The 24,066-nt window shown below is 37.6% G+C and overlaps 1 protein-coding gene across 2 annotated transcripts in view; it reads left to right on the top strand.

The window, feature by feature from the left end:
- The window catches only part of CAMK4 (calcium/calmodulin dependent protein kinase IV), a 310,888-nt gene that overhangs the window by 258,748 nt on the left and 28,074 nt on the right, over window positions 1–24,066 (top strand). For both annotated transcript variants that reach the window (XM_027606844.2, XM_027606843.2), the window contains 2 exons: window positions 15,579–15,669; window positions 17,712–17,786. In XM_027606844.2, the coding sequence (XP_027462645.1) occupies window positions 15,579–15,669; window positions 17,712–17,786 (166 nt within the window). The remainder of the gene's footprint in view (window positions 1–15,578; window positions 15,670–17,711; window positions 17,787–24,066) is intronic.

Below are 24,066 nucleotides of genomic sequence, written 5' to 3' on the forward strand. Positions count from 1 at the left end.
TTAACTTATTTAATATGATTTTTATCTTTTATATCTCTACATAAGAGACTATGGATGCACATCACATCTGGCACATCTCTCAAGCACTCCCATAGGCTCACAAAAAGGGAAGAAATTCTTTCTAACCAAGGAGCAAGCTGAAATTATTTTTTCTTTACTATAGGAAACCTCAGAAACTTATAAATGAATACTGTAGAAGTTTTGATCAACATTGAACTAAGTGCAGGGTTTCTCACATTTGTCATTTTTTCTTTCCTTAACAGCTTTAACTGGTACACTAATAGCAGTAATACATTCAAAATGGTCTCAAATACTGAGGATAATTCCAATTTTAGGTATCAAGTAGAAAACATTTAAAATATCTGGAGTAATGGTGGTAATGTCTGCTTCTAGACAAGATGGAGTAAAAGGGACTAATTTACACTCTCTCTGAAACAAAAAAACAAAAACTATGCAACATGGTTTTCAGACATTGAACATCAGGTAGCCAAGGACAGTGATCCTTGAAAAAGGGAGTGCAAATAATATGAGCCATACAATTGCTTGGAGAGAGTTTTCAGGCTGCCATACAGAGAGGAAAAGCCAAGAGGAGCCCCACAGTCTCCCTGGGTTGAGACAGAATAGAGTCTGGGAAGCCAAGGAGACCAAAGTTCACAGAGCAGAGTGCCTGAGAGGAGAGAGCTGCTCTGAGAGAAATCTCTGGGAAGCTGCAGATACCCTTCCCCCCAGATCTTCTGGTGAGTACTGATCAGCACATGCATGCGAGGGAACTACCTGAGGCCAGGAAAAGAACCACAGATTAGAGGGAACAATGCTTGCAGCTCAGATAGGGATGGGAAGAGTTTGCATTTCCAATAGATAGAGTAGACAGTTTTAACAAAGTTTGAAAGCAAGCCTCAAAAGGATCAAACTATTTACAAGTAGTGTACCTTAACTGCATTCAGAACAGAACTAAAAAAGATCACGAATACATCTGTATTTGTCCAGCACCCAGCAAGATAAAATCATAGTGTCTTGTACCCAGTCAAAATTATAAGAAGTGCATGCAGTAATAAGCACATCCAGAGTGAGACTGGATGAAAGCAGGGGAAAAAAATGAATCAAAAGAAATAGCCTTAGAAGTGACACAAATGAAATCAGTAGTATAGAGAGACATTAAAACAGCTATTACTGTATTCCATATATTCAAGAAGGTAGAGGAAAGAGTGAAGATGTAAACTATATATGTGGAAACTATTTAAAAAAAAGACTGAAATTAGACATCTAGAGATGAAAACTATAGTATCTGAGTTGAAAAGTATACTGCATGTAATGAACAGCAAATTAGACATTTCAGAAATAAAAGTGAACTTGAAGACATAGCATTAAAAACTATCGAAGGTGGAACACAGAAAAAAGGCTGAAAACAAAATGAACAGAACATCAGTAAGCTTTGGAACAACTTCAAGTATACACACACACACACACACACATACACATATATATACACACATATGCACGCTGCATATATAACTACATATATATAATTGAAGTCGTTGAAGAATGATGGGAGATAGAATTATATTTGAAGAAATAATATGCAGATTAGCCCATATTTAATGAAACTTGTAAAGCCACACATCCAAGAATCTTAACAAATGTCAAGCACAAGAAACATGAAGAACATGATACCAAGGCACCGCATATTCAATTTTCTTAAAACTAAAGTAAAATACCATAAAAGCATCCAGATAAAAGACACATTACATCAGAAGAACAAAGATAAGGATGACATTAAATTTTCATCAGAAGTAATGCAAGTAAGAGACATCAAAGTATTGTAAGGAAAAAAAAGCAGCCTAATATTCTCAACTCAGTGAAAACAACTTTCAAAAGTGAAGGCAAAATAAGGACTTTATTAGACATACACAACCTAATTCATCACTAGCATACCTACAATACTAGAGTAGGTTTGGTTATACACTATAAAATAGAACTGATTGATTTATGTTGTATTCACTCTCTAGCCTGCTGGCCAAGGGCAGCTATTAATACTGCCTTAAACAAAGAGCAGGATGAGTTGAGTTCATTAAGTTTCTTGAACACAGAGCCACAAAATTATGAATTCATAATCCCAATTATGAATTGGGATAGATATCATAGGACATTTATTCTAATCTGGAGGTATTAGGAGCTATTTCCTGTCTCAACTCAGTGGTTCCACCATTTTGTTTATATAACAAACATCTGTAAGTGCCAATATGTGCTAGACCTAAAAATGAATTCTAGCTGTTCCCTGGGATTTTATGTCTATTTGTTGATGCCTGTCATAGAGCCTCATTCAACCCATAATTCTGATCATTCATTCTCCTTCTTGCACACATTTTTCTCAACGAACATTTATCAAAAACATACCAGACCCTTTGCCTAGAGTCTGTGGGTACAAACGTGAATAAAATAATCCCTGCTCTCAAGGAATTTATCTATTACTTTGATAGACAAGTATACAATTAACTGTAATAATAATATCAGAGTATTACAGGGATATGAAGAAAATGCTACTGGGAGGAGCAGAGAAAATGATATTTATTTTGCTTGTGGGATTAGAGGAAAATTTCACAGAGGAAGTGGTATGTAATCTGGGTTATGACGTGTTCCAGGTACTGTTGCTATGTTAACAAATGATCCCCAAACCTACCAGCTTGAAACAACTACTTTATTGTGCTCACATATTCTCTGCGTCAGGACTGTAGACAGGACATGGTGGGAATGATGACTGTCTTTGCTCCATCATGTCTGGAGTTTGGGCTGGGAAGACTCAAAGGTTTAGTGGCTTGATGGCTGGAAACAGGAATCATTTAGAGGTGTCTTCACTCACATATCTGGCACTTGAAATGTCTGCCACACAGGACCTCAGCAGGGACTGTCAACTGGAACAACGATGCATGGCTTCTCTATGTTGCCCAACATTCTTAAAATATCATGGCCTTAGGATCATAAGACTTCTTATGTGGCAGCTTAGGGATCTAAAAATGAGCATTTAGCACACAAGGTAGAAGCTGCATTGGCTTTTATGTTCTAACCTCAGAAGTCACACACTGTCACTTCCATTGCATTCTGTTGGTTCTAGGAAGTCACAGACCAAATTCGGTGGGAGGGGAAGGGTTAGACTTCACCTCTAGATGGGAAGTAGAAAGATTCTGGAAGAGTTTTGGATGTGTAATACTGTTGCAAGAATCTTTAGACAATACAGTTTGGCACATGAAAGATTATTATTATCTGGGAACCAAGTGGGAATATGTATGGCATGATTCAGGAATAGTAAGTAAGGCTTTGTAGTTAGTGCATGGTAAGAATTGTCCCAACATGATGCACAGTCAGAAATTGGGGGCAAATTTTGATGTAACTTTATTTTCATACTGAAAATATTAGACTTTAACTTATAGAGAATGAGGAGCCCTTAAGGCTGGATTGTTTTTGTTTTTGTTTTATTTATTTTTAAAGATTTATTTATTTTAGAGAGAGAGCGTGGAGTGGGGAGGGGCAGAGGGAAAGAAAGAGAGAATCCCAAGCAGACTCCCCACCTAGCGCAGAGCCCAACATGGGCCTTGATCTCACCACCCTGAGATCATAACCCGAGCCAAAATCAAGAGTCAGACTCTCAAGCAACTGAGTCACCCAGGCACCCTGAATGTTTTTGTTTTTATTTTTTATTATTTTTTTAAATTATTATTTTTATTATTATGTTCAATTACCCAGCATATAGTACATCATTAGGGTTTTTTTTTGTTTTTTGTTTTTTTTTTAGTTTTTGATGTTCAATGATTCCTTAGTTGTGTATAATACCCAGTGGTCATCACCACATGTGCCCTCCTCAATACCCACCCAGTTACCCCATCCCCCAACTCCCTCCCTTCTGTGACCCTCAGTTTGGTTCCTGGAGTCCAGAGTCTCTCATGGTTTGTCTTCCCCTCTGATTTCTTCCCATTGTTTTCTCTCCCTTCCCCTATGGTCCTCCATACTCTTCTTTATGTTCCACATATGAGTGAAACCATATGATAATTGTCTTTCTCTGCTTGACTTATTTCAGTCAATAAATGGGCAGAAGACATGAACAGACACTTTTCCAAAGAAGACATACAAATGGCTAACAGACCCACGAAAAAATTTTCAACATCACTAGCCATCAGGGAAATACAAATCAAAACCACAATGTTTTTGTTTTTAAACTAGAGGATTGACATGAGTTAATATGTGTTTTAGAAAGATGACCTAGGTGTAGGGATGTGGGTGGGGGTGGTTAGGAGATAAATGTTAATAGTGCCAGTAGAGAATATGAAGGACTATGTACTTATTGGTAACAGTGTAGATAAAAAGAGTAGATGTGAGATGTATTTTGGAAGTGGAAGTATGGCTGAATGGCCAAGACTAGTGAGAGAAAAGGAGGAATAAATGAGAATATAGGTACTTGGCTAATAAATGAGAAGCCCCAGCACTTGGCTGCTCTCCTGAAGGTAGATTCCTCTGGTCCTGGGATGCTCTACAGATCGAGGTTTACCATAGATCTCACCGCCAGCCAATCCTAACCACGCCTGTTGATCTGGTCACGGGAGATAGTAGTCACCTACTGCCTTTCCAATATATTCTGTTGGTAATTCTGAAGGCATCAGAGAGTAGAGGTCAAGTATAAAGACAGTGGTAGTGGTAGGTCTCCAAGGCAGATATGACACAAAGGTAGAATATTCACTTTGAAGTTCTTAATTAAATTTATAGGTATTGATTCTGAAGTTTCCGAGGAGTAGAGAAGAGCAAATTCATGCAGTTTAATTTTTCTTCCCAAAGGACAGCTATAGTCAGAATACCGTTTTCTTTCTTTAATGACTGGTTCTTCTTTGTCCTGTTAGATTTTTAAAGAGATTCAAACTTCCCCCTACCAACTCCTGAGACGTTATCAATTAGCCACACACAGCCCATTGAACACAGCATAGCTGTAATTAAACTAAATTACTATGCAGTAGCTTTCATTACACAATGACACGGTTTTTGTTAGGACCATAGAGAGAGTTTAATTACATGTCTAGACACCCCCTGAATTCAGAGCAGCAGTATTATCTTTGAGCTTTTGGTGATTGCATTTTTTTTTTTTTTGAAAGACCAAATGGTAAGATATATTGGGCATTTTTCTTTTTCTTTTTTTTTTAATTTCTACTTTCTACTTCAATGCATATGTGATTTAGGAGTCATTTATACATCTGTGGATATAAATATTTTCCAAGAAAAATGTATAGATTTTCACTCTTTGTCATATTTGATATACATTTTACTTGCATCCAGAAACTTTCTTTCTGTAATATATCCTCAAATATCTACTCTTGACTTGTTAACGTATAAAGCATTTATGGTAATCTGAAGTACAGTCATCTCTTATAATAATATTTCCAGCTTCCTCTTCCTTGTGAGGAAGTTCATCCCTTTGCTTGAACATAGAATACTTTATGCATTTATCCTCAATCCTGCTCATTCAGCTTATCTGTGGACTCTTATCATCTCTTGACAGGAGCATGCAGTTTCAGGAGCTCCTGTTGTTTCTTTTGTGCTCCAACCTGCTCTCTTCTTTCTCATTACAGAAATGCGATTGCTGCTTCTTTTTCTGTAACTGCAGATGATTTTTGGACCATTTTCCAAGTGATGTATTATCTCTTGAATACAACCTCCATTTAATTGGTCAAGACTTTTCATAGCCTCCATTCCTAAAATCTCATCTTTCCTGAAATCTGACCACATACATTGGAAATAAGAGAATGAAATTATCACATGCCTACCCTCTCTAAACATTCTCAACAGCCCCTCAGAAAGTTGTCCCACAACATGCACGTTCTTCAATCTTATATACAAAAACATTTTATATATTGATTTCTTTGTTGATTACATGTACATTACTTCAGTTTTCTTTTTTGTATTCTCTTAGCCTGAGACTTGTCTATTTAAATCAGAACACATCACTTTTTCCATTGATATTTTTGCGTAATTTAAAATGATAGTCATTTACTTAATAATTGTTTCTGAAAGAAATGATAAGTGCTTCATTTAAGTGTTGAGTGAATATTTTAGATTTTGAGTTGAATCTCAGCAAAATAGTATAGATAAAATTATACTTCCCACTAGAACTATATAGACCAGTCTTACCAATATGTACTTAGTAGACTTTTATAACATGCACACTTATGTATAGACAGGAAAATGAATTTCTAACCTGTTGAAAGTATCCCTATTACTTCACTCTGACTTTGCACACCAGGAGACTCATACCAAAGTCAGAAACAAGGTCTAGAGTCTGTTTTTCATGACCTCTTTGCCTATCAAGTGCTCTAACCTGACACTCCAGGTTTTCCTACCCAGTGGCATTCCTAATTATCCTCTCTGTTAGCATCCTGCTCCCTTTCCCCTTGACATCGTTACTCCAGCTACACCATTGCTACTCCAAAATGCCCAGCTTTGCTTTATCTAGACACTTCTAAGCCACACCCCAAATCTAAAGCAAAGAACCTTATTCAGGGACAGCAACAGGCTGGGTGCTTTTCAAGTGCACCACTGGGGGGTCCAGCATGGTGCCTTCATTTACAAACAGAGGACTTTGGCTTGCCCACTGTTCATTAACATGTCATTATAGCAGGCCAAATTACTACTCAGTTCCATTTTCTTACACTGGCAAGTACAATTTATGAATGTTTGAGACATGAAGGAAACTGAAGAGAAAACTAACAGATGAAATTTCGACTCTCTTTGCCCAAACTCCCCTGAGGCATATGTTGTGTTGGATATTCGGATCAACTTCAAAGGATGTGAATAAATTAATTCAGCCATAACTATCAACTCTACTACAGAAGAATAAAAACTATATAATTATTCAAGATATCATTATGAGGATGAAATCCTTTTGCCTGATCTTAGAGTTAAAATGTTCTTACTGGGTTTTGGCTTTTCTCAGAGTGATGCTGTAAATGTCAAAGCACCTTTGAAGTGGCTAAGTATTATTATCCAATAAGTATAGTATGTTTCATAAGCACACAGATGCTGAGCCTTATTTCAGTTAAATTTATCACAGTGATGTTGCTATGGAAATACATTGCTACAATTTAAGCACGAAAATTTGAACTTCTATTACATATTAATAATGGCAAATGAATATCATTTGCAGATTACCACCATTCTTTGAATATCTATAAGTTAATGACTCAAAAAGTAGAACAACATACATGACTATAGGAAAACTGAGTTATTTGATGATCATTCAGAAATATTTTTTGAGTACATACTTAGTGCCAGGCACTAATATCTGAGGAACCAGGTAAAAACTTCCTTGTCTTCATGGATTTTTAGTCTAGTGAGGGAGACGTCCTAAACATAAAGCTTGCAAAGAAATGGACATGCCGTAAAGAAAAATAGGAGGCATCCATGAGAACATATAAGGGTGGGCATGTATTTTAGTTTGGAAGGACAGATACAGCCTCCCTGAGGAACAGACATTTTAAGTTGAGTCCTGAGGATGAGGAGGGCTGGCCAGGTTAAAAAACAAAACAAACAAACAAAAAAAAACAAAAAAAAACAAGGTAAAAAAGCATTCCAGGAAGAGGGGTAGCCAGAAAAGGATGCTGAGGTGGGAAAAAAATTTGGGCTTGGGAGGAATTGAATGAAAGTCAGTATGGGTAGACCAGAGTAAGAGAGGGGGAAAGGAGCAGAATATGAGGCTGGAGGGGAAGTCAGGAGTTAGACAACCAACACCTCAAAAGCTAGGATAAAGTAATAGGAAGCCATTGAAGAGCTTCCCAAGGAGAAGAAATGGCCTGTTCTCTTATGTTGCTGTGTGGACAATAGATTGAAGGTGGGGCCATGTTGGAAATCAAAGAGAGTTAACGTGGTCTAGCTAAGATCATGGCAGTGCCATGGAGAGAAGCAGGGCGATTCTGGAGACATTTTGGAATTGGAATTCACAGCACTCTGCTGTGAATAGGATGGAGGCACTAGGGGAGAAGAGAGAAACAGTTTCTGACCTCAACACTTGAGTTCACCGAGGCATTAAATTTTGAGGTGGGAAGAATGGAGGGAACAGGGCTGGAAGAAGGTCAAGAGTTCAGTTTTAGACATGTTGAACTTAAGGTATCCGTGAGACAGCCAGCTGGAAATGAGACCTGGGCAGGTGGACATATGGGCCTGGAGCTTAAGAAAACAACAGTTTGAACTAGAACATCCTTTTGGGATACTATCATGGAATAGTCTTTACAGTCTTAAACTGCTAGCAGTATAGTGGCATCGTGTCTGTAGTTCATTTGAGACCAGACGTAGTTACCAACTCGATGTACATATTTATCTTCAGAGCACATCATTCATAGCAGCTGCATGGTATTCAGAATAAGCCAACATGAAATGCCTGCAACTTATATAAAATTTGTGTTTTTAAAAATTCATTATCTAAATAATATATGATTTTTGTAGTTAAACTTCATAGAAGAAAAAATTAAAATTAATTATAACCCTACCACACTATTTGCTTATACACATGTGTACTTTTGGGGGGCTATAGGAAGTAGCTGGAAGGAAGGGAATAGATGTACAGGCTCAGAGAGAGTTCATAGCAAAAGAGAAGGCTACCAGCACAGTCTTAGTAAAGATCTCATTTAAGAAGCGGAGTCAGAAAAAAAATTCGTGTATTTATTGATATACTTCACAAATGTTTATCGAGCATCTACTGAGTTCCAAGGCCTGTTTTAAATTCCAAAGCGGGAATCACACCCTGCAGAGTGTTTTGTTTGTACCCTGTTCAGGCTTTTAAAATTTTCAACTTTAGTGGCAACATTTAAAATTTGTAATATTTTACATCAGAAAATCTGAATTTCTGTCTTGCCTTGAAAAATCAGAAGAGCTGGCAAAATAGGGCCTGTATTCCTGCCTGACAACAGTTGGCTTAATCTGAGTCTCCTTTGCCTCTTAAGGGGCCACGCTTTCCAGGGACAGAGGCAGTCCCTGGGACTTCCCCATGTCTTCCTTTTATTTTACACTCTGTCAACTTCCTTCATTCTTTCAGGTTATCTTCCTGGCCCCTAGAGAGTTTGTGACCTCTGCTCAAGGGATACAAAATCAAATACAACATTGTTGTTGCCCTGCATGACCAAAGCAATGGAAAGATGCTGAAGATTATAAGCAGCGGCATGATGTGACCAAATTTGCGCATTTAAAAAATTATTCTCGGGCACCTGGGTGGCTCAGTTGGTTGAACGACTGCCTTCGGCTCAGGTCATGATCCTGGAGTCCCAGGATTGAGTCCTGCGTTGGGTTTCCTGCTCAGCGGGGAGTCTGCTTCTCTCTCTGACCCTCTTCCCTCTTGTGCTCTCTATCTCTCATTCTCTCTCTCTCAAATAAATAAATAAAATCTTTAAAAAAAAATTATTCTCATGCCACTGTGGAGCATGAGCCGCAGGGGAATAACCCTGGAAGTTGGGAGGCTGGTAATTAAGCTAGTCATCAGTGTAATTAAGAGGGAAACGTGTTAGTGGCCTGGCTGAAGGTAAGAGCAGTTAAGTGAGAGCAAGGGGCAGAGAGATGCATGAGGCACTAAGGAGGGAGGGCTACCCAAGGTCACAGATCATGGATTGAATGTGTTGGTAAAGGAGATGGAGGAGTTGGGTAAACCCAGGTTTCTGGCAAGTAATTCTTTGTCTTCTAATGGAGAAAAGATATAGTAAGAATGTTTCAAATCCTAATTGCCACATACTTTGTTCCTTTTGTATCTTCAAAATGTTCTTGGAAACTCTGAACACAAATATAATAATTTCCATTTCTATTTCCCTTAGACTTATATCCAGGGTGAAGAAGACTAATATATAATACATTCTATTACTCTATAATTTATAATGCATCTTCTTGGGAAAAGGAGTTGTGGCAAATTAAGTGAAGAATGCGTACAAAATAAAGCTATTAAAGTGGAAAAAGGAATTTCTTAAAAAACAGAGAGAGGGAGAAGTGAATATGTCCAAACTAGGCTAGCTAATTGTGATTGAAATCGCTTGTACATTGCGTTTTTGGCCACTAAAACAGAAGAGGAAAATGTGATGAAATAAAAAGCAAATATTTTCTGATCAAAGTGTCCTTTGATACTTCAGGAAAGAGCAAGTTTTCCAAGTCTCAAAGGATTTCTAATTGTAATTTAGTGTATAAGAGACATGGAACAACAGCTACCATTTATAAAACAGAATATCCAGTCCATGCTGAGAGCCTCCATGCCTCACCTCTGATTCTCAGTACAACCTTTGAAGTGGGTGCTACTGATGGGGAACCTGGGAGTTGCAGGGAGACAGATTGTTTTCAGGTCTCACAGCTAATATATGGCGTACTTGGGGAGTATTGCCCCACAGCGCCTCTCATGCTGTTGTTCACTTGTTTCAAAAATAATGCCACAAAAACCTTATTATGCTTATTTCTTCTGTCAACCCTTGACCAAAACCAAGTGTATAATATTTGATACAGTACTTTGCAAAGATATGCCCTTGGCACCAGTGCATTAAATGCACCGTTATAAAATCCTTAAAAAGGTACTGTTACCTACTTTGATGACTCTGCAGATAAAATATTTGTCATTTTATGCTTTCTTCTTTTTTCTTTTTTTAATTTTTTTACTTCAATTCAATTTAATTACCATGTACTGTATCAGTGATTCAGCAGTTGAATACAACACCCAGTGCTCATTACATCAAGTGCCCTCCTTAATGCCCATCACCCACTTACTTGATCCCCCCCACCCACACCTCCCCTCCCGCAACCCTCAGTTTGTTCTCTATCACTAGGAGTCTCTTATGGTTTGCCTCCTCTCTATTTTCATCTTATTTTATTTTTCTTTCCCTTCCCCTATGCTCATCTGTTTTATGTCTTAAATTGCACATATGAGTGAAATTGTATGGTATTTGTCTTTCTTTTACTGACTTATTTCTTTATGATTTTTTTCTAAAAAGATAATATACTTTTAAAAAGCTGAGCAGTAAATTAATTGTGCTTCTCTGCTTCTTCCTTTTCCACCTCCTTTTTCTTCTTTTTATTCCTTAAAGTTTTAATTAAATTCATATACACCTGGTTATTTGGTCTTCCAACTTCTTTATTAAAGGTTACGATTTTTCAAGATTCAGTAGTTAGATGCTACAGTTGTCAGATTTATTATTTCTTTCTCCATTAAACTGTTAGTTTTAGAGGTCTTCCAAAGTGGCGTTTAGTTTTTAATATTATTGCTTGCCTTTGTTTACTTTAATTATGATTACTTTCAACACTTGGTTTATTCTAGAATATGCAATTATCTCATTTCTCAATTTCTCCTATCCTTTTGTCTATTTGTATCGAATCCTCATGACTTAAATAAACTGTAGCTAAGATCAAGAATATCTTGATAGGGTCTCTTTCTCCATAATTGGATATTTCTTAATCAATTCTGTATAACTGATGTGATATGTCTTTGCACAATTTCCCATGAATACACAATTTTGGGGGACATTTTTCCCGATTTCCTTTTCTTCACTTCATGTATAGTGATCTTGATGTGGTCAATTAAGATCAGTGCTTGATGACATTAGAGGTGTGTATTTCATTTAAAACCCACTTTGAAAATAAATGTCAGTGCGCGTATTATTCAGCTCTTAAACTGCCCTTTTTATGTCCTCAGATGCTCTAAGACAGAAGTTTTCAAAGTACAGTCTAAGGGTTCCTGGAGGATCCCTGGGACCCCCTTTTAGATGGTCTGTGAGGTCAGAACTATTTTGTCATACTATGAAGGTGTTTCAAGTACAGTGTGTGTCCTGTGATTTTACAGTAGACTGTGCAGAAGCAGATAGGAGAATCCAGCTGTCTTCTATTAAACCAGAAATTAAAGAGATTTGAAAAACTTTAAAACAATAACACAGCACTCATTAATTTTTTTGTTTTAGAAAATACATTTTTATTAGAAAATGTCAATATGTCATGAATTTGTTTTTTTAATAAATTAATTTTTTTATTTCTCGTTTTTAACTACTAATCATAGTAACTAATGTTAGATGTAACTCATATAAGCAAAAACTCCTGGAGGTTCTCAATATTTTTTTTTTTTTACTATAAAGGGGTCCTGAGACCAGGACGTTTGAGAACTGGTGCTCTCAAAGTGTGGCTGCTTCTAACAATTGTATCTTTTGGGGGGGAAGACAAAAGATCATATTCCATGTTTTCCTTTTTGCTTGGCTTCCTGCCTTGAGATAATGTAAAAGTTAAAAATACTAACTCTTGGTTAAAGGCAATCAGTGGATCTAAGCAAAAATAAAATACTGACTCCTGCCATTTTGTCAGTCAATACATTTAAATGCCCCCTACCACGTGTGTACATGATTATATCTCGACTTTTCATAATCTTTCTACACCAAGTAATTTATAGCAAATGATTCCTGCCTATATTTTTAAAAGCCCATGACCTTCAGTATTTCATTGCTTTATTTTGTTTTTAAATTTGTCCCTCTGTTAGTGCTAGCTCTTAAATCTATTATTTTTTCTAAAATTTTTCTTCTGTTATCTGGTTTAGCTCTCCTCTATGGAGTGCCAAATGGTGTCATTTTGTTTTGTTTTGTTTGATTTGGGCTTAGAACACAAAACTACCATTTCTGTTCAAGGAAGCCAGAACAATATTTAATGAGCGTCTTTACATAATTAGTACTTTGCTAAACCAATGCTTGTAAGTTTATCTCATTTGTTGTTATTGTGTTGCTATTTTCGGTGTAATTTTCTTCCCAAAGCAATGGAGCTTCTTAATTGGGTTAGATTGGAAGTGGGGGAGATCAGTATTTTCCATTGATCCCAAACTGTAATTCTTAGGTATGTTCCAAAGCAACTATATGAGAAACGCATTTTTGCCTTCAAACTCAGCTTATGCAAGATATAGCATCTTCCTCCTCGGGGGTCTGGTGGGTTTTCACTAAGGCTGAGCATGGCTCTCTGCCTTCCCACCAATCCTCCCCTTCCCATGGCCTTCCCGCTCCTTCATCATTCTCCCCTCCTCTCCTTTGCCGTGTTCTCCTCTCATGCCCACCCTACACAATCAAGCATCTGCTTGGGAGTCATGTAGTGGGCAAGGCTGTGACTCCGCCACCACATGCCTGCGTCTGAATCCCAATTCCAGGTGTCTAGTTGTGACATTGCACACATCTCTGGCCTCTTTATGCTTCAGCTTTCTCATTTGCAAAACAAGCATTAATATGATTTACCTCACAGAGCTGCTACGAAGATTAAATAAGTTGATAGGTACAAGGTGTTGATAGTAGTGCTTGGAATACAGTAAGTGTGTAGGGCATTAAGGAGTGAGCTTGTCCATTCCTCTCCTTCATGAATAAAATTTCAAGCCATTTCTGTAGCTTCTCCAGTCACTCTTGGGAAAGGAAGAGACCAAGATTTTAGACTCATTCAACTTTAAACTCCCTCCTTTCCCCAACATGGACCTTAGAGTTCTGTAATTTGTAAATAGAAGGGGATGGGAATACTTGTTATTTTATGCTCTTTCTCTTTATCCACCAACCAATCGTGCTCCTTCTAGGGTTGTTGTGAGGGCTACAATGAGGAGAGGGGGAGGAGGTGGAGGGTTAGCAAAGGTCTTCCCACACTGGTGCAGTTATGGTCTGTCATCTGTGGTCTCTGGGTGTGTCTGGTGACAAATGCCGATGTTCTTTCCCTGTGGGACACCACTGATGGCTCTACAGAGACCCACTGCAGGGCAGTTCTCTCACTTCAGGTAGTACGTCTCTGAGGAGTCAGTGGTTCCTCAACCGCCGATGCCACCTCCCTCATGTTCTGCTTCCTGTGGTGCTGAGATGAGATGGCATCACCCCAGCACGAAACATTCTTCAGGGAGACTCATGTGTGGTTCCCTTCTGCACAGCCCACATGGAACCTGTGAGAAATGAGGAGCCTTGTTCAGTTCTTCTTCGAGGGCAGCTGAATCTCACTGAAGCCCCCTCTTCTTACTCCCGTTCTAACCACCTCTCGTTTTCACGAGTGAGCTGGGTATCAGTTCCTGTTTCCCCAAATCACTGAGCGAGACATGTCAAGCACCACAAATTATAACCTTGAAGCTGTCCACCTTCTCTTACTTGGCTTGCAGAGAAAGAAGAGACTCCCTCCCTTCCCCTAAGAGATAGGAAAGGAGAAGAACTGAAGTACCCTGGCAATTTTTTCTCTTAACCCAGCAGAAAAATGGGCAAAGGATACAAATGGGCAGTTCACAGAAGAGGAAAACCAAAAAGCAGATACTACACCAGTAAACAGAGAACGACAAATTAAACCAAACCTAAGATACAGTGTTTGCACTGCAGCTCAGCAAAAGTTAAAAGTACGGATTTGGTAAAGATGTTGGGAAAACATAATAAACACACTGTTTGTGTGAGTAAATATCAATGGAGTTTAAAAATTTTAAATCTACCTTTTGACCCCACCAGACCTGCTTCCAGCTCTTTGTCCTAGAGAAGCACAAGCAAAACCACCCAAATATCCAAGTGCTAGAAGGCTTATTACTGCATTATTAGTAATTTTTAAAAACTTGAATGTCCGTCAAAAAGGGACTAGCAAAATAAATTATGATGCATTCAACAAAATGGACACAAGTGTTAAATAGAATAATCTGTAGTGATTTGTGGGAAAGGTTTCAAAGACATATTGTTAAATGAAAAAACAATGTAAAAAATTAATATTAATCATACATTTATGTAAGAAAATGAAAAAATCAGGAGTATTTCCTTGCATACATATATTCATGTTTGTGAATTCATAGAAAAACATTCAAACCATTTCAAAGTGATGAGTGATTACTTTTGGAGAGGGATCTGAGGCTAGGGGAAGCAGCATCAGGTAAGACTTCCACATTCACAGTGAGAGTATGTTACACGTGTGATAACACAATTTACAAAATAATTTAAAATATAATAAAATGAGTAGAGTTGCTAGGAGCAATCTTTAAGATCATCTCAAATATGCCACTTTATATTGATAGTTGGATTTACTAATCCTCAGAAGAGCCTATGAGAGCATTTAGCATCTTTAAACAATATTTATCATATTAAGGATAGTCCTCTATAATAATTACTCACATCTAAATACCTGTTCGAACAATAATTATTAAGTCTTTGCTATGGTTGTGAGCTTCTAAAATGACACATATAATTATGCTTTATTCAGATAATAAACCAGACAAATTTAAATACACAGAACCTTGACTTTATTATAATGATAGTTAGCGGATTTGAACTTATATGGTAATATGCATAAAGAACTGCAACTAATATTCTCTGAGGTGTAAATATTTTATTTCTAGCAATTGGTTTTATACGCTTTAAACTGCATTTCACTTTTAGGTAACTGTATATAAGCTGTTCTTGAATTATGTGTAGTATAAACTTATTTTCCTATTGTGTTTATTTTTAAATCATATACGTGTGTTGTCAAATCACATAACATAGTAAAGATTATTCTAATTCTGAAAAGATTAAACATAAATGTTGGAACCATAAATACGGTTACTGGAATGTTACTCCATTATGTTCCCTATTTAGTACCTACATGAAAATGGGATTGTCCATCGTGATCTCAAACCAGAGAATCTTCTCTATGCAACTCCAGCCCCAGATGCACCACTCAAAATCGGTGAGGACATTTCCTGAAGTCTTATGACCCCTTTCCCAGAGCAGAAGAAATTTATTCATTAGAATTTTAAAATATTTTTCCATCCAGTTTTGCCTCCATTTAATTTCCTTGGATATTTGGTGTCTGTAAAGGAATAATGCATTGTTTTGGAAGTCTGAGTTTTTTCCTGATACATTTATCTGGAAGCAGTGCCTAGAAGTTGGTGCTCCAGTTCTGGACACAAAAGATACATAGCTCTTAGAAATGACAGGGACTTCAGAAGGTTGATGGTGTATTTTATAGATAAGTTTATATAGAAGAAAATCACAGATAACATAACACTTCTTTTTTTGTTACTTTTTATTCCATAGATTAGTTGGAGCTTAATTTTAGAAATTCAAGGATTTTGACACAAAATGCTTAGTACCTATCAGCGAATTTAGGATCTGAGTCACTTGTTTATATGAACAGAGATAAATTAAGATCCGTATTTCTCAGAGTGCACTCCACAGAACACTGGTTCCTCAGCTGAGCGAACAAGAGTAAATACTCTAATTCCCTTTGCCGGGGGTGGGGGGGGGGTAGTGGTTTGTGGAAGTGCTGAGTTGGTCAGATAAATTGGGAAATGCCAACTTAAACAAGATTTTTTATTTCTGCAGGACTTTTCAGAACTCTAAAAACACTAATGTGTAAACTGACATCTAAATTAGTGTATTGTGAGGCTTTTCCCAAGCCTTCCTTGACTCTGGGAACCTTGTTTTTTCTCCCAATAAGCATTTTGAAGAACCACAAAGGAACTTTGTGAAATTCCAGTCTACTCAAAGAGTCCTTTAAATCAGCATTTTAGAAAAACATATTAAATGTTACTTTCCCTGTCTTTTCATTAGCAAGTAATAATAACAGAACTTATTTTATAGGAATTCTCCTTAGCAGAATCTGTGTGAAATCCTCTGAAGGACATTGTTCTTTTCGTGCTGGCCTGTATAATGTTAATCTGATAAGTTCACTGCATTAGAAGTGTTAACACCTTTGAAAATTAAGTTATACATATCATGGAAGAGCCCAGACAACATAATGTGCTTTATGAATGCAAGAACCCAAAGAAAAAATACTGAAGTCCTGTTAGGCAGCCGGGCTTGTTCTTGTAATCACTCCTGAAAGGCAGTGAACAGCAGGGAGACTTCCATTTCCTTTGACATCACTTTCAAAGATTTTATCCCTAAAGAAATTTCTTTAAATGGATGGATAGATACTAATTTAGACAGGAGAGGCTTTCTTTCTAAAGGACTTCCTGCTGCTTTCCCTGATAAGGATCAGCACCTCCGCGGAAATGTGGGTTTATCTTTGAAGTCTAAAATGGCATCAATTCTGCACCTGCCTCTCTTGAAGAATGGCCTTGAACGGTTTCCTGATGTTTCCTGAGTGAGAGAGAAGTAGCCCAGCAAATAAACCATAATGGTAGCAACTTTGGGTAATATTTTACCTAAGTAATATTCTGAGGAATAAATAAAGAAATTTTTGCAAAAAAAAAAGTGTTATATTCCTCATATGAGAGTAAATCCTTATCCATCAGATACACTAAGGAATGACGTTATTTTGAAGTGAATGAACCTTTTGATATTTCTGTTTATGTCTTTGACATTCACAAAAGCCTAATTTTTTAATTTTGATTTCTCCCTTGGAATGCTAATTCTGTATCACTAATTCTATATTGTACTTTAGAGCTACTGTTTCATAAATCTCAGAGTTAACATTAGACAAAATATATCTATTGCAACTGTTACTTCAAGAACAAATAGCTTATTTGCTAGAAGCTGGGAATTATAGAGAAGAGCACAAAATGTATTTGGGAGTCATATTTTTCTCCAATTTAAAGTAAGATTCGAATTACTGTTATTATTATTTTTCAGTTTCTTCTCCCAGGTGACTGGTCCCCTTCTTTATCCAATCATCAGATACAAAAACAAATGAGTCCGTTTTATTTTGAATAACAGAAGAATTCTGTCATCTTATAAAAGCTGAGAAAAGACTGATTTCATTAAATTTTTCTCTTGTGTTGTTAGCTGATTTCGGACTCTCTAAAATTGTGGAACATCAAGTACTCATGAAGACAGTGTGTGGAACCCCAGGGTACTGCGGTATGCTCTTTAATACTGATGTTTACTTTTATGGTTATTTGAAATCTATTTGTATTTGGTGATCTAATTTTTTCACTCTTAATATCTCTATTTAAAATGCTTACAATGTGGGGGATGCCTGGGTGGCACAGTCGGTTAGGCATCTGACTCTTGATTTCAGCTCAGGTCATGAACTCAGGGTCGTGGGATAGAGCCCCATGTTGGGCTCTGCACACATCAGGGAGCGTGCTTGGGATTCTCCCTCTCCCTTTCCTTCTGCCCCTCCCTCCACTTCTCTCTCTCTCTAAAAACTGAAAACAAATAAATAAATCTTTAAAATGCTTATAGTGTGATGCAAGTCCCATGAGGAAGGCACATATAAATGATACTCAGACCACCTCTTTTTCTGCATGAAAGTTTCAGTGATGTTGGTTTTAGGGCACCCCTCTTAACAGGAAAAGAGGAAGCCCCAGGGGGTAAAGACTAGGTGCTCTGCACCTGTCTTTTGGGCAGTAGCTACTCTTAAACCCACTTAGGAGTAGAAGGACAGTCACCAAGAAAGAGGGCAGGGAAACAGCTTTGTTTCTGGTTGGAAATAGGACCATGAGCCCTCAGTCACTTTCCTTATTTGCTTTTATTTGGGAGGGTGTGTGAGGAGAGAGTGTGTCATTAATTCAGAGGGCATATAGGACAACAGTGAGAATGGGTTAGTCTCTAGTCCTCATTGACGGCACTCACCTAGCCTTACTAAGACAAGGGCTTCAGGTGGGGTTCTCCACCAGAGTTCCCCAATCTCTAGAGATGGACTGTGTGACATCCTCACATCCAAGAACCACATAACTAACTCATTTTAACAGCTTTTGAATTCATAGAAATCAGACTGCAGAAGGCACAATTAGATATCCACTGAAGCAAATATATGATTAAATTCACAGAATTGTAGTGCTAGAAGAAGCTTTAAAGTTCATTTACTAACATCCTTATTTTGAGTTCCAGAGTATGACTTTTCCAAGATTCCGTATCTAGTTGTTAGTGGGTCAGAGATGAGAATCGAGGTAGCCAAGGACCTAAAAACAGATTTATAAAATTCCCTCTTCAAAAAAGCAATATAGATAAAATCAATATAATTTTCCTTCATAGAAATGTTAATCAGTTATTACTTACAGCTTAAAATGTTTTTTTAAAAGATTTTATTTTTAAGTAATTTCTAAACCCAATGTGGGGCTCAAACTCATGATCCCAAGATCAAGAGTCACATGCTGAGCCAGCTGCCCCTAAAATGTTTTTTATTTTAGTGTTTCAAATCTCAAAGTATTACTTGATCATTGTAAGAAGTAAAAATCCAAGTATATATCATCAGTATTAATTGCCTTATGCATTCTTCATCTTTCTCCATGTTTCTCTAGTCACATAAACATTTTATAATTTTGCTTTTAACTAGTTAGCTTCTCTAGTGAATCTAAAATATTATTTCCTTGTAGCTCAACTGCCCATAAGCCCAATAATTACACAGAATTAAGTATGCCTATCTTTCTATTAAATCTTTAAATTGTACCAAATATTCTTGCTCTGGATCTTAAACTCCTTGGCAATAAGAGTAGTTTATCAATTAGGAGAAAATTCAGAAAACTCCAAGTAACTGTTGCTTAAACAAGGTACAAGTTGATTTCTCTCATGTTAGAAGTCTAGAGAAAGGCAATTCTGGTGGTTTCTCCAGCTATGGCTCTGTAGCTCTCAGTGCCAAGGATCCAGACCTTTTCTGTCTGGCTCTAGCGTTCTTTAGCATGCATCCTCAGAGTCCAAAATGGCTGCTTGCAATCACTCATTAACATCTGCATTCTATGTGACAGGAAGGGGGGAAGAAGAGTATACCTTTTCACGGTTAAATAGACTTGCTAAAGCTCCATGTCACTTCCACTTATATCTTATTGGCCAGTCCTCAGTCACAGCCTCCACACTGCAGGCTGGCAGTGGGGCCTATGGCTGGACATGTTGGTGCCCCAAATGAATTCAGGGTACTTTTACTAAGTATGGGTATCACATTAGACAGCTCACTAGCTCTACCACAGACTTAAAGAGTAGGATTCCCATTCCTAGGAAAAAACCCATTGAACTATGCCATGTTCCCTATAGGCATCCTCTTGTTTTGTTTTGTTTTGTTTTTATATATTTTCCTTAGAACTGTTAGCTGACAACCCGTCCATGACTCTTTCCTTCTAATGGTGCCATAGATATTTCCCCTTTCTCTAATTCGTAGGTCCTTATTTATCGTCTTCCTGTATTTCTTTCATGCCTTCCTACTTCCAAGGCTGTGAAGGAAAAAAAGAACCTCGAATTTAGTACCACATGCCAGATGGGGTTGCCCATTTGTGAGTACTAACTGCCGACCAATCGATAGAAGCATTGAAAGAGAATTGATAAAAGAATGATAAAACAAAGTAAGGATTTCCCAAAAGAAAAAAGCTGATGGGCAATTTAGTAATCATTATCTAATAGCAAAAACTTAGTATTCCAAAGAGATAGGTAGGTTGGAACGATTTTCTGAGAATTAGCAGCCTTAAAATGGGAAGTTCAGGAAGAGCTTAAACTAGCATCCTTTCAGTGGCTTTGATAATAGTGGTAAGAGTAGTTCTTTCTTGCAGCATTACAGAATAGTCATTCTATGAGTGAATGATTCATTCATTGATAAAACGAACATTGGCTGTCTAATAGACTCCATGTTAGGCACTGAGATTACAAAAGTGAACACCATATGGTCTTGTCCTTCCAGGATTTCATAGGCTATTAAAGAAGAAATACCCATATACAATAAATCAAAGTTTGTTATGGTAAGTTCTGTATTTGTCTGAGCTAAAGGCTTAAAGATACAGGGAGGAGGGAACAATACATCGTCCCCAAAGAGGTTTTTACAGAGGAGGGCATTTCAGCTGTACTCTGAAGTTTGAGTAGGAGTTCAGCAAGTGAAGAAGTAGCCACAAGGTAATCTTTGTAAGCAGGAAAAGGAAGAGAAAAGTCATAGAGGAGTGGTAGCATCTGGCAAGTTCAAGGACTATTGGTTACTTTGTCATTTTACATGACTGCAATATAGAGTCTTTGGTACAGAAGATACAGATGGATTTGGAAAGATAGGATGGACCATATTTTTTTAAATAATCTATAAATCAGGCCAAAGAATTCAGACTTGCTTTGGTAGATAATAGGGATCCAGCAAAGGTTTTTAATCAGGGTAATTATATTTTAAAATCAAATCTGTAGCTTATAGATATCTTGATAATGACATTATGACATGGATTGGAGGGAGAAAAGAGTTCAAAAGAAGACAAATTAGAAAGCTATTATAAATTCTCTTTCCTGTCCTTCTGATGTCAGAAATCTATATACAGGGTGCTGTCACTTCTATAATAGCTTCTCAGAATACTGTATTTGATCTGTTCTACATCCAGTCATTTATTTTTTAACTATAAAATGATTATAAAAATACTATTTCAGACCTTTGTCATTGCCATAAACAGGCCCATCTTACAGATAATGCCATCCAGTAATGGAGGCTTATTTTCCATTTCCTATTTATTTTTCCCTGCAGATACCCACATCACCCTAGAGGCTACGTAATGGGGAAGGAGGGAATTGGTTGATTGAATGTGATCCATATAATCTTTGTGCTGTGCTTTAGGTAGAGTGTCACCAGAAGCAGTAATTTGCTATATTATAAGAAAAGGCAGAGAAAGCCGAAAGGAAGCTGGAGGTGGAGGGAGGAAGGATTGAGAGGGAAAAATAGAAGTGCTCTGTGGACTCTGAAGTGCTAAATATATGTGTGGAATTACTATTATGTAGGCTGGAATACTTAGGTTGGGAGAAAACTGCCCATCGATAGAATGAGTTGGATATGAGAGCCAAGTGCAAGACTGGTGGGAATCACGGTCATCTTCCAGAAAGCATGACTTACAGAGACTTTACATTTGACTTGAAAAGGTATCTGGAGCCCATATAGTTGACGGAGAGGAAGAGGTGTGAGCTTGTTTCCTTGCTTGTTGTAAGGGTGATTACATCCCAGGTCAGTTATCCTCATGTACACTGGGTCTAGTTTCTACCTTTACTGGAAGGCTTTCCCAGTTACATCTTTTGAGGGAGTGGGTGTTTATATTTTATACCATCTGTCATTTGTCAGGAAATACACAAGTGAAAAGCCACCCATTCAGTTTCATTCATAGAACCTTTGCCCCAGGCTATTAATAACAGAGGGTTCTCCTATAAGTGAATTGCAAAAGAAAAATCACAGATGTTGTGTGTTTAAGCAAATTCCTCATTATTTCCTGGGAAATGTGCCCAGTTGAAAATAAACTCCAGGCCAGAAAATTAAAATCTGTGGTCCAGATAAATGAAATCAATGAGTGGTGCTCGGAAATAACCATGGAGAGATTCTCCACATCTTGTTGTTGGGAAAAGAAATAGGTCTCAAAAAAACAAAACAAACAAACAAACAAAAAAACCCAAAAACAAAAAACAAAAAATCCATTAGGTCATGGCTCCTGATAAATGGACCACAATGTATACAACCAAAATGTCTTGCCTGGTTTAGCTATTTAAGGCATGAAGTCTGTGTTTGTTCACCCTACCCCATGTCAATCACAGAAAGGAAGAAAAAACTGTTAGAGTAGAAAAGAAAACAGTGTGGTAAAGGGTGAGATAAAAGAGTATTTCTGTCTAATACTAATTTCTAATTCATAAGCTTAGTTAATTAAACTATGTATGTTCATATTTCATAGTTCTACCTGTCTATCCAAATTCTATTTGGAGGGTCTAGAAGCTATTCAGAATTTATTTTCTGTTGGCATTTGCCAGGGTCGCATAAGAGTGATAATCTTATGTTGTTCCCACATTGTTATGTTTTAAAAAAATAACTTATGTTCACTGTACCGAAATTAAAGATAATTTCTCAACAGCCTGGAGTCAGACAGAAGAGATTTCTGTCTACATGAACACACACTAATATGACCAATGTAGGAACATTTCAGTGAAGTAAAAGAAGTAAATCTAATAATCTAAAATATAAGCTTTCAGAATAGTTTCATAAAAGATGTCTTTTTGTTCATTTCTAGAGGACTAAAGAGCTAAAGTGAAATAAAAGTATTATATTATATTGGTAATCTAACCACCTAAGGGATGATCTCACCTGAGAATTAATGAAATATCCACAATGATGACTTCCTTTTTATAGTGAACTTAAGAAAAAACAGAAGAGTACCTAGTAAAATGTCAATTGCATTGCCTGTAACTTAATGCTTGGCAGGCTGGTGTGTGTACATGGGCTTCCTGTGGGGCTAGCTGACGATGGGAAAGAGCAGGGGATGTGAGACCAAGCAAGCAGAGAATGCTTAGCAGGTGGGTAAAACGTGCACAGGTCCATCTCCCTTTCACAACCATGGCCCTTCTTTCTCCCTGAGATAGGCTGTGTCGCCAACCACCATATGACTGTCCCAGGCACACTTACAACACCTGATCCAAATGAACATGTGCCAGGCAAAGAAAAAAAGTGGGACTGGGCACAGATACAGGAGTGGCGAGGAAAGGCCATAGATCATCTTGTTCTTGACCTTGCAGAGGACAGGGACTCTGCTGGTGGAGTGCAGGCTTATTTTAAGCTGTCTTGGAAGTTTTTAAATCTAGAGGAAAATGAGCCTCTCGGGGTATTTGTATTGGTTTGGTACTGACCTAAACAAAGTGTATTCTGTGGAACTTAGTTGTGTAGATATTCAGTCCTTTTTTCATTTAATAAATATCTATCGAGCTCCTACTATGCACCAGGCACTATTCTAGGTGCTAGGGATATAGCAATGAAAGAAACCAACAAAAGCCCTTCTTTAAGGATGGCAGGAGAAGACAAATAATAAACAAAATGAGTGTGTCAATATATAGAAAGAGGTGATGATTTCTATGGAGTTGGGAAAGAGGATAGGAAGTGCTGGGAGCTCAGGCTGCCACAAACAGGCTGATCAGGGGAGGCTTCACTGGAGAAGGGAGCAGAAGAACAAAGACTTGAAAGAGGTAAGGGAGAGAGCAAACTATGTGGATTCTATGGAAAGAACATTCCGGGGAGAGGGGACAGAGCACACCAACCCTGCGGCAAGGACACGCATAGGTGTCTGTAAGTCCAGGAAGGAGGCAGTGGGGTGGAATGTGGTGACAAGGGGAGAAATAATAGGAGAGAGGACCAAAGAGATCCAACTGGAAGGATGGGGTTCACATTTACTGAGATGGGGAGGACTTTGGCAGCAAAGGGGTTGGGGATTGTTGCTTTTGA

The sequence above is a fragment of the Zalophus californianus genome, chromosome 5 (genome assembly GCF_009762305.2).
Source record: "Zalophus californianus isolate mZalCal1 chromosome 5, mZalCal1.pri.v2, whole genome shotgun sequence".
NCBI lineage: Eukaryota > Metazoa > Chordata > Mammalia > Carnivora > Otariidae > Zalophus > Zalophus californianus.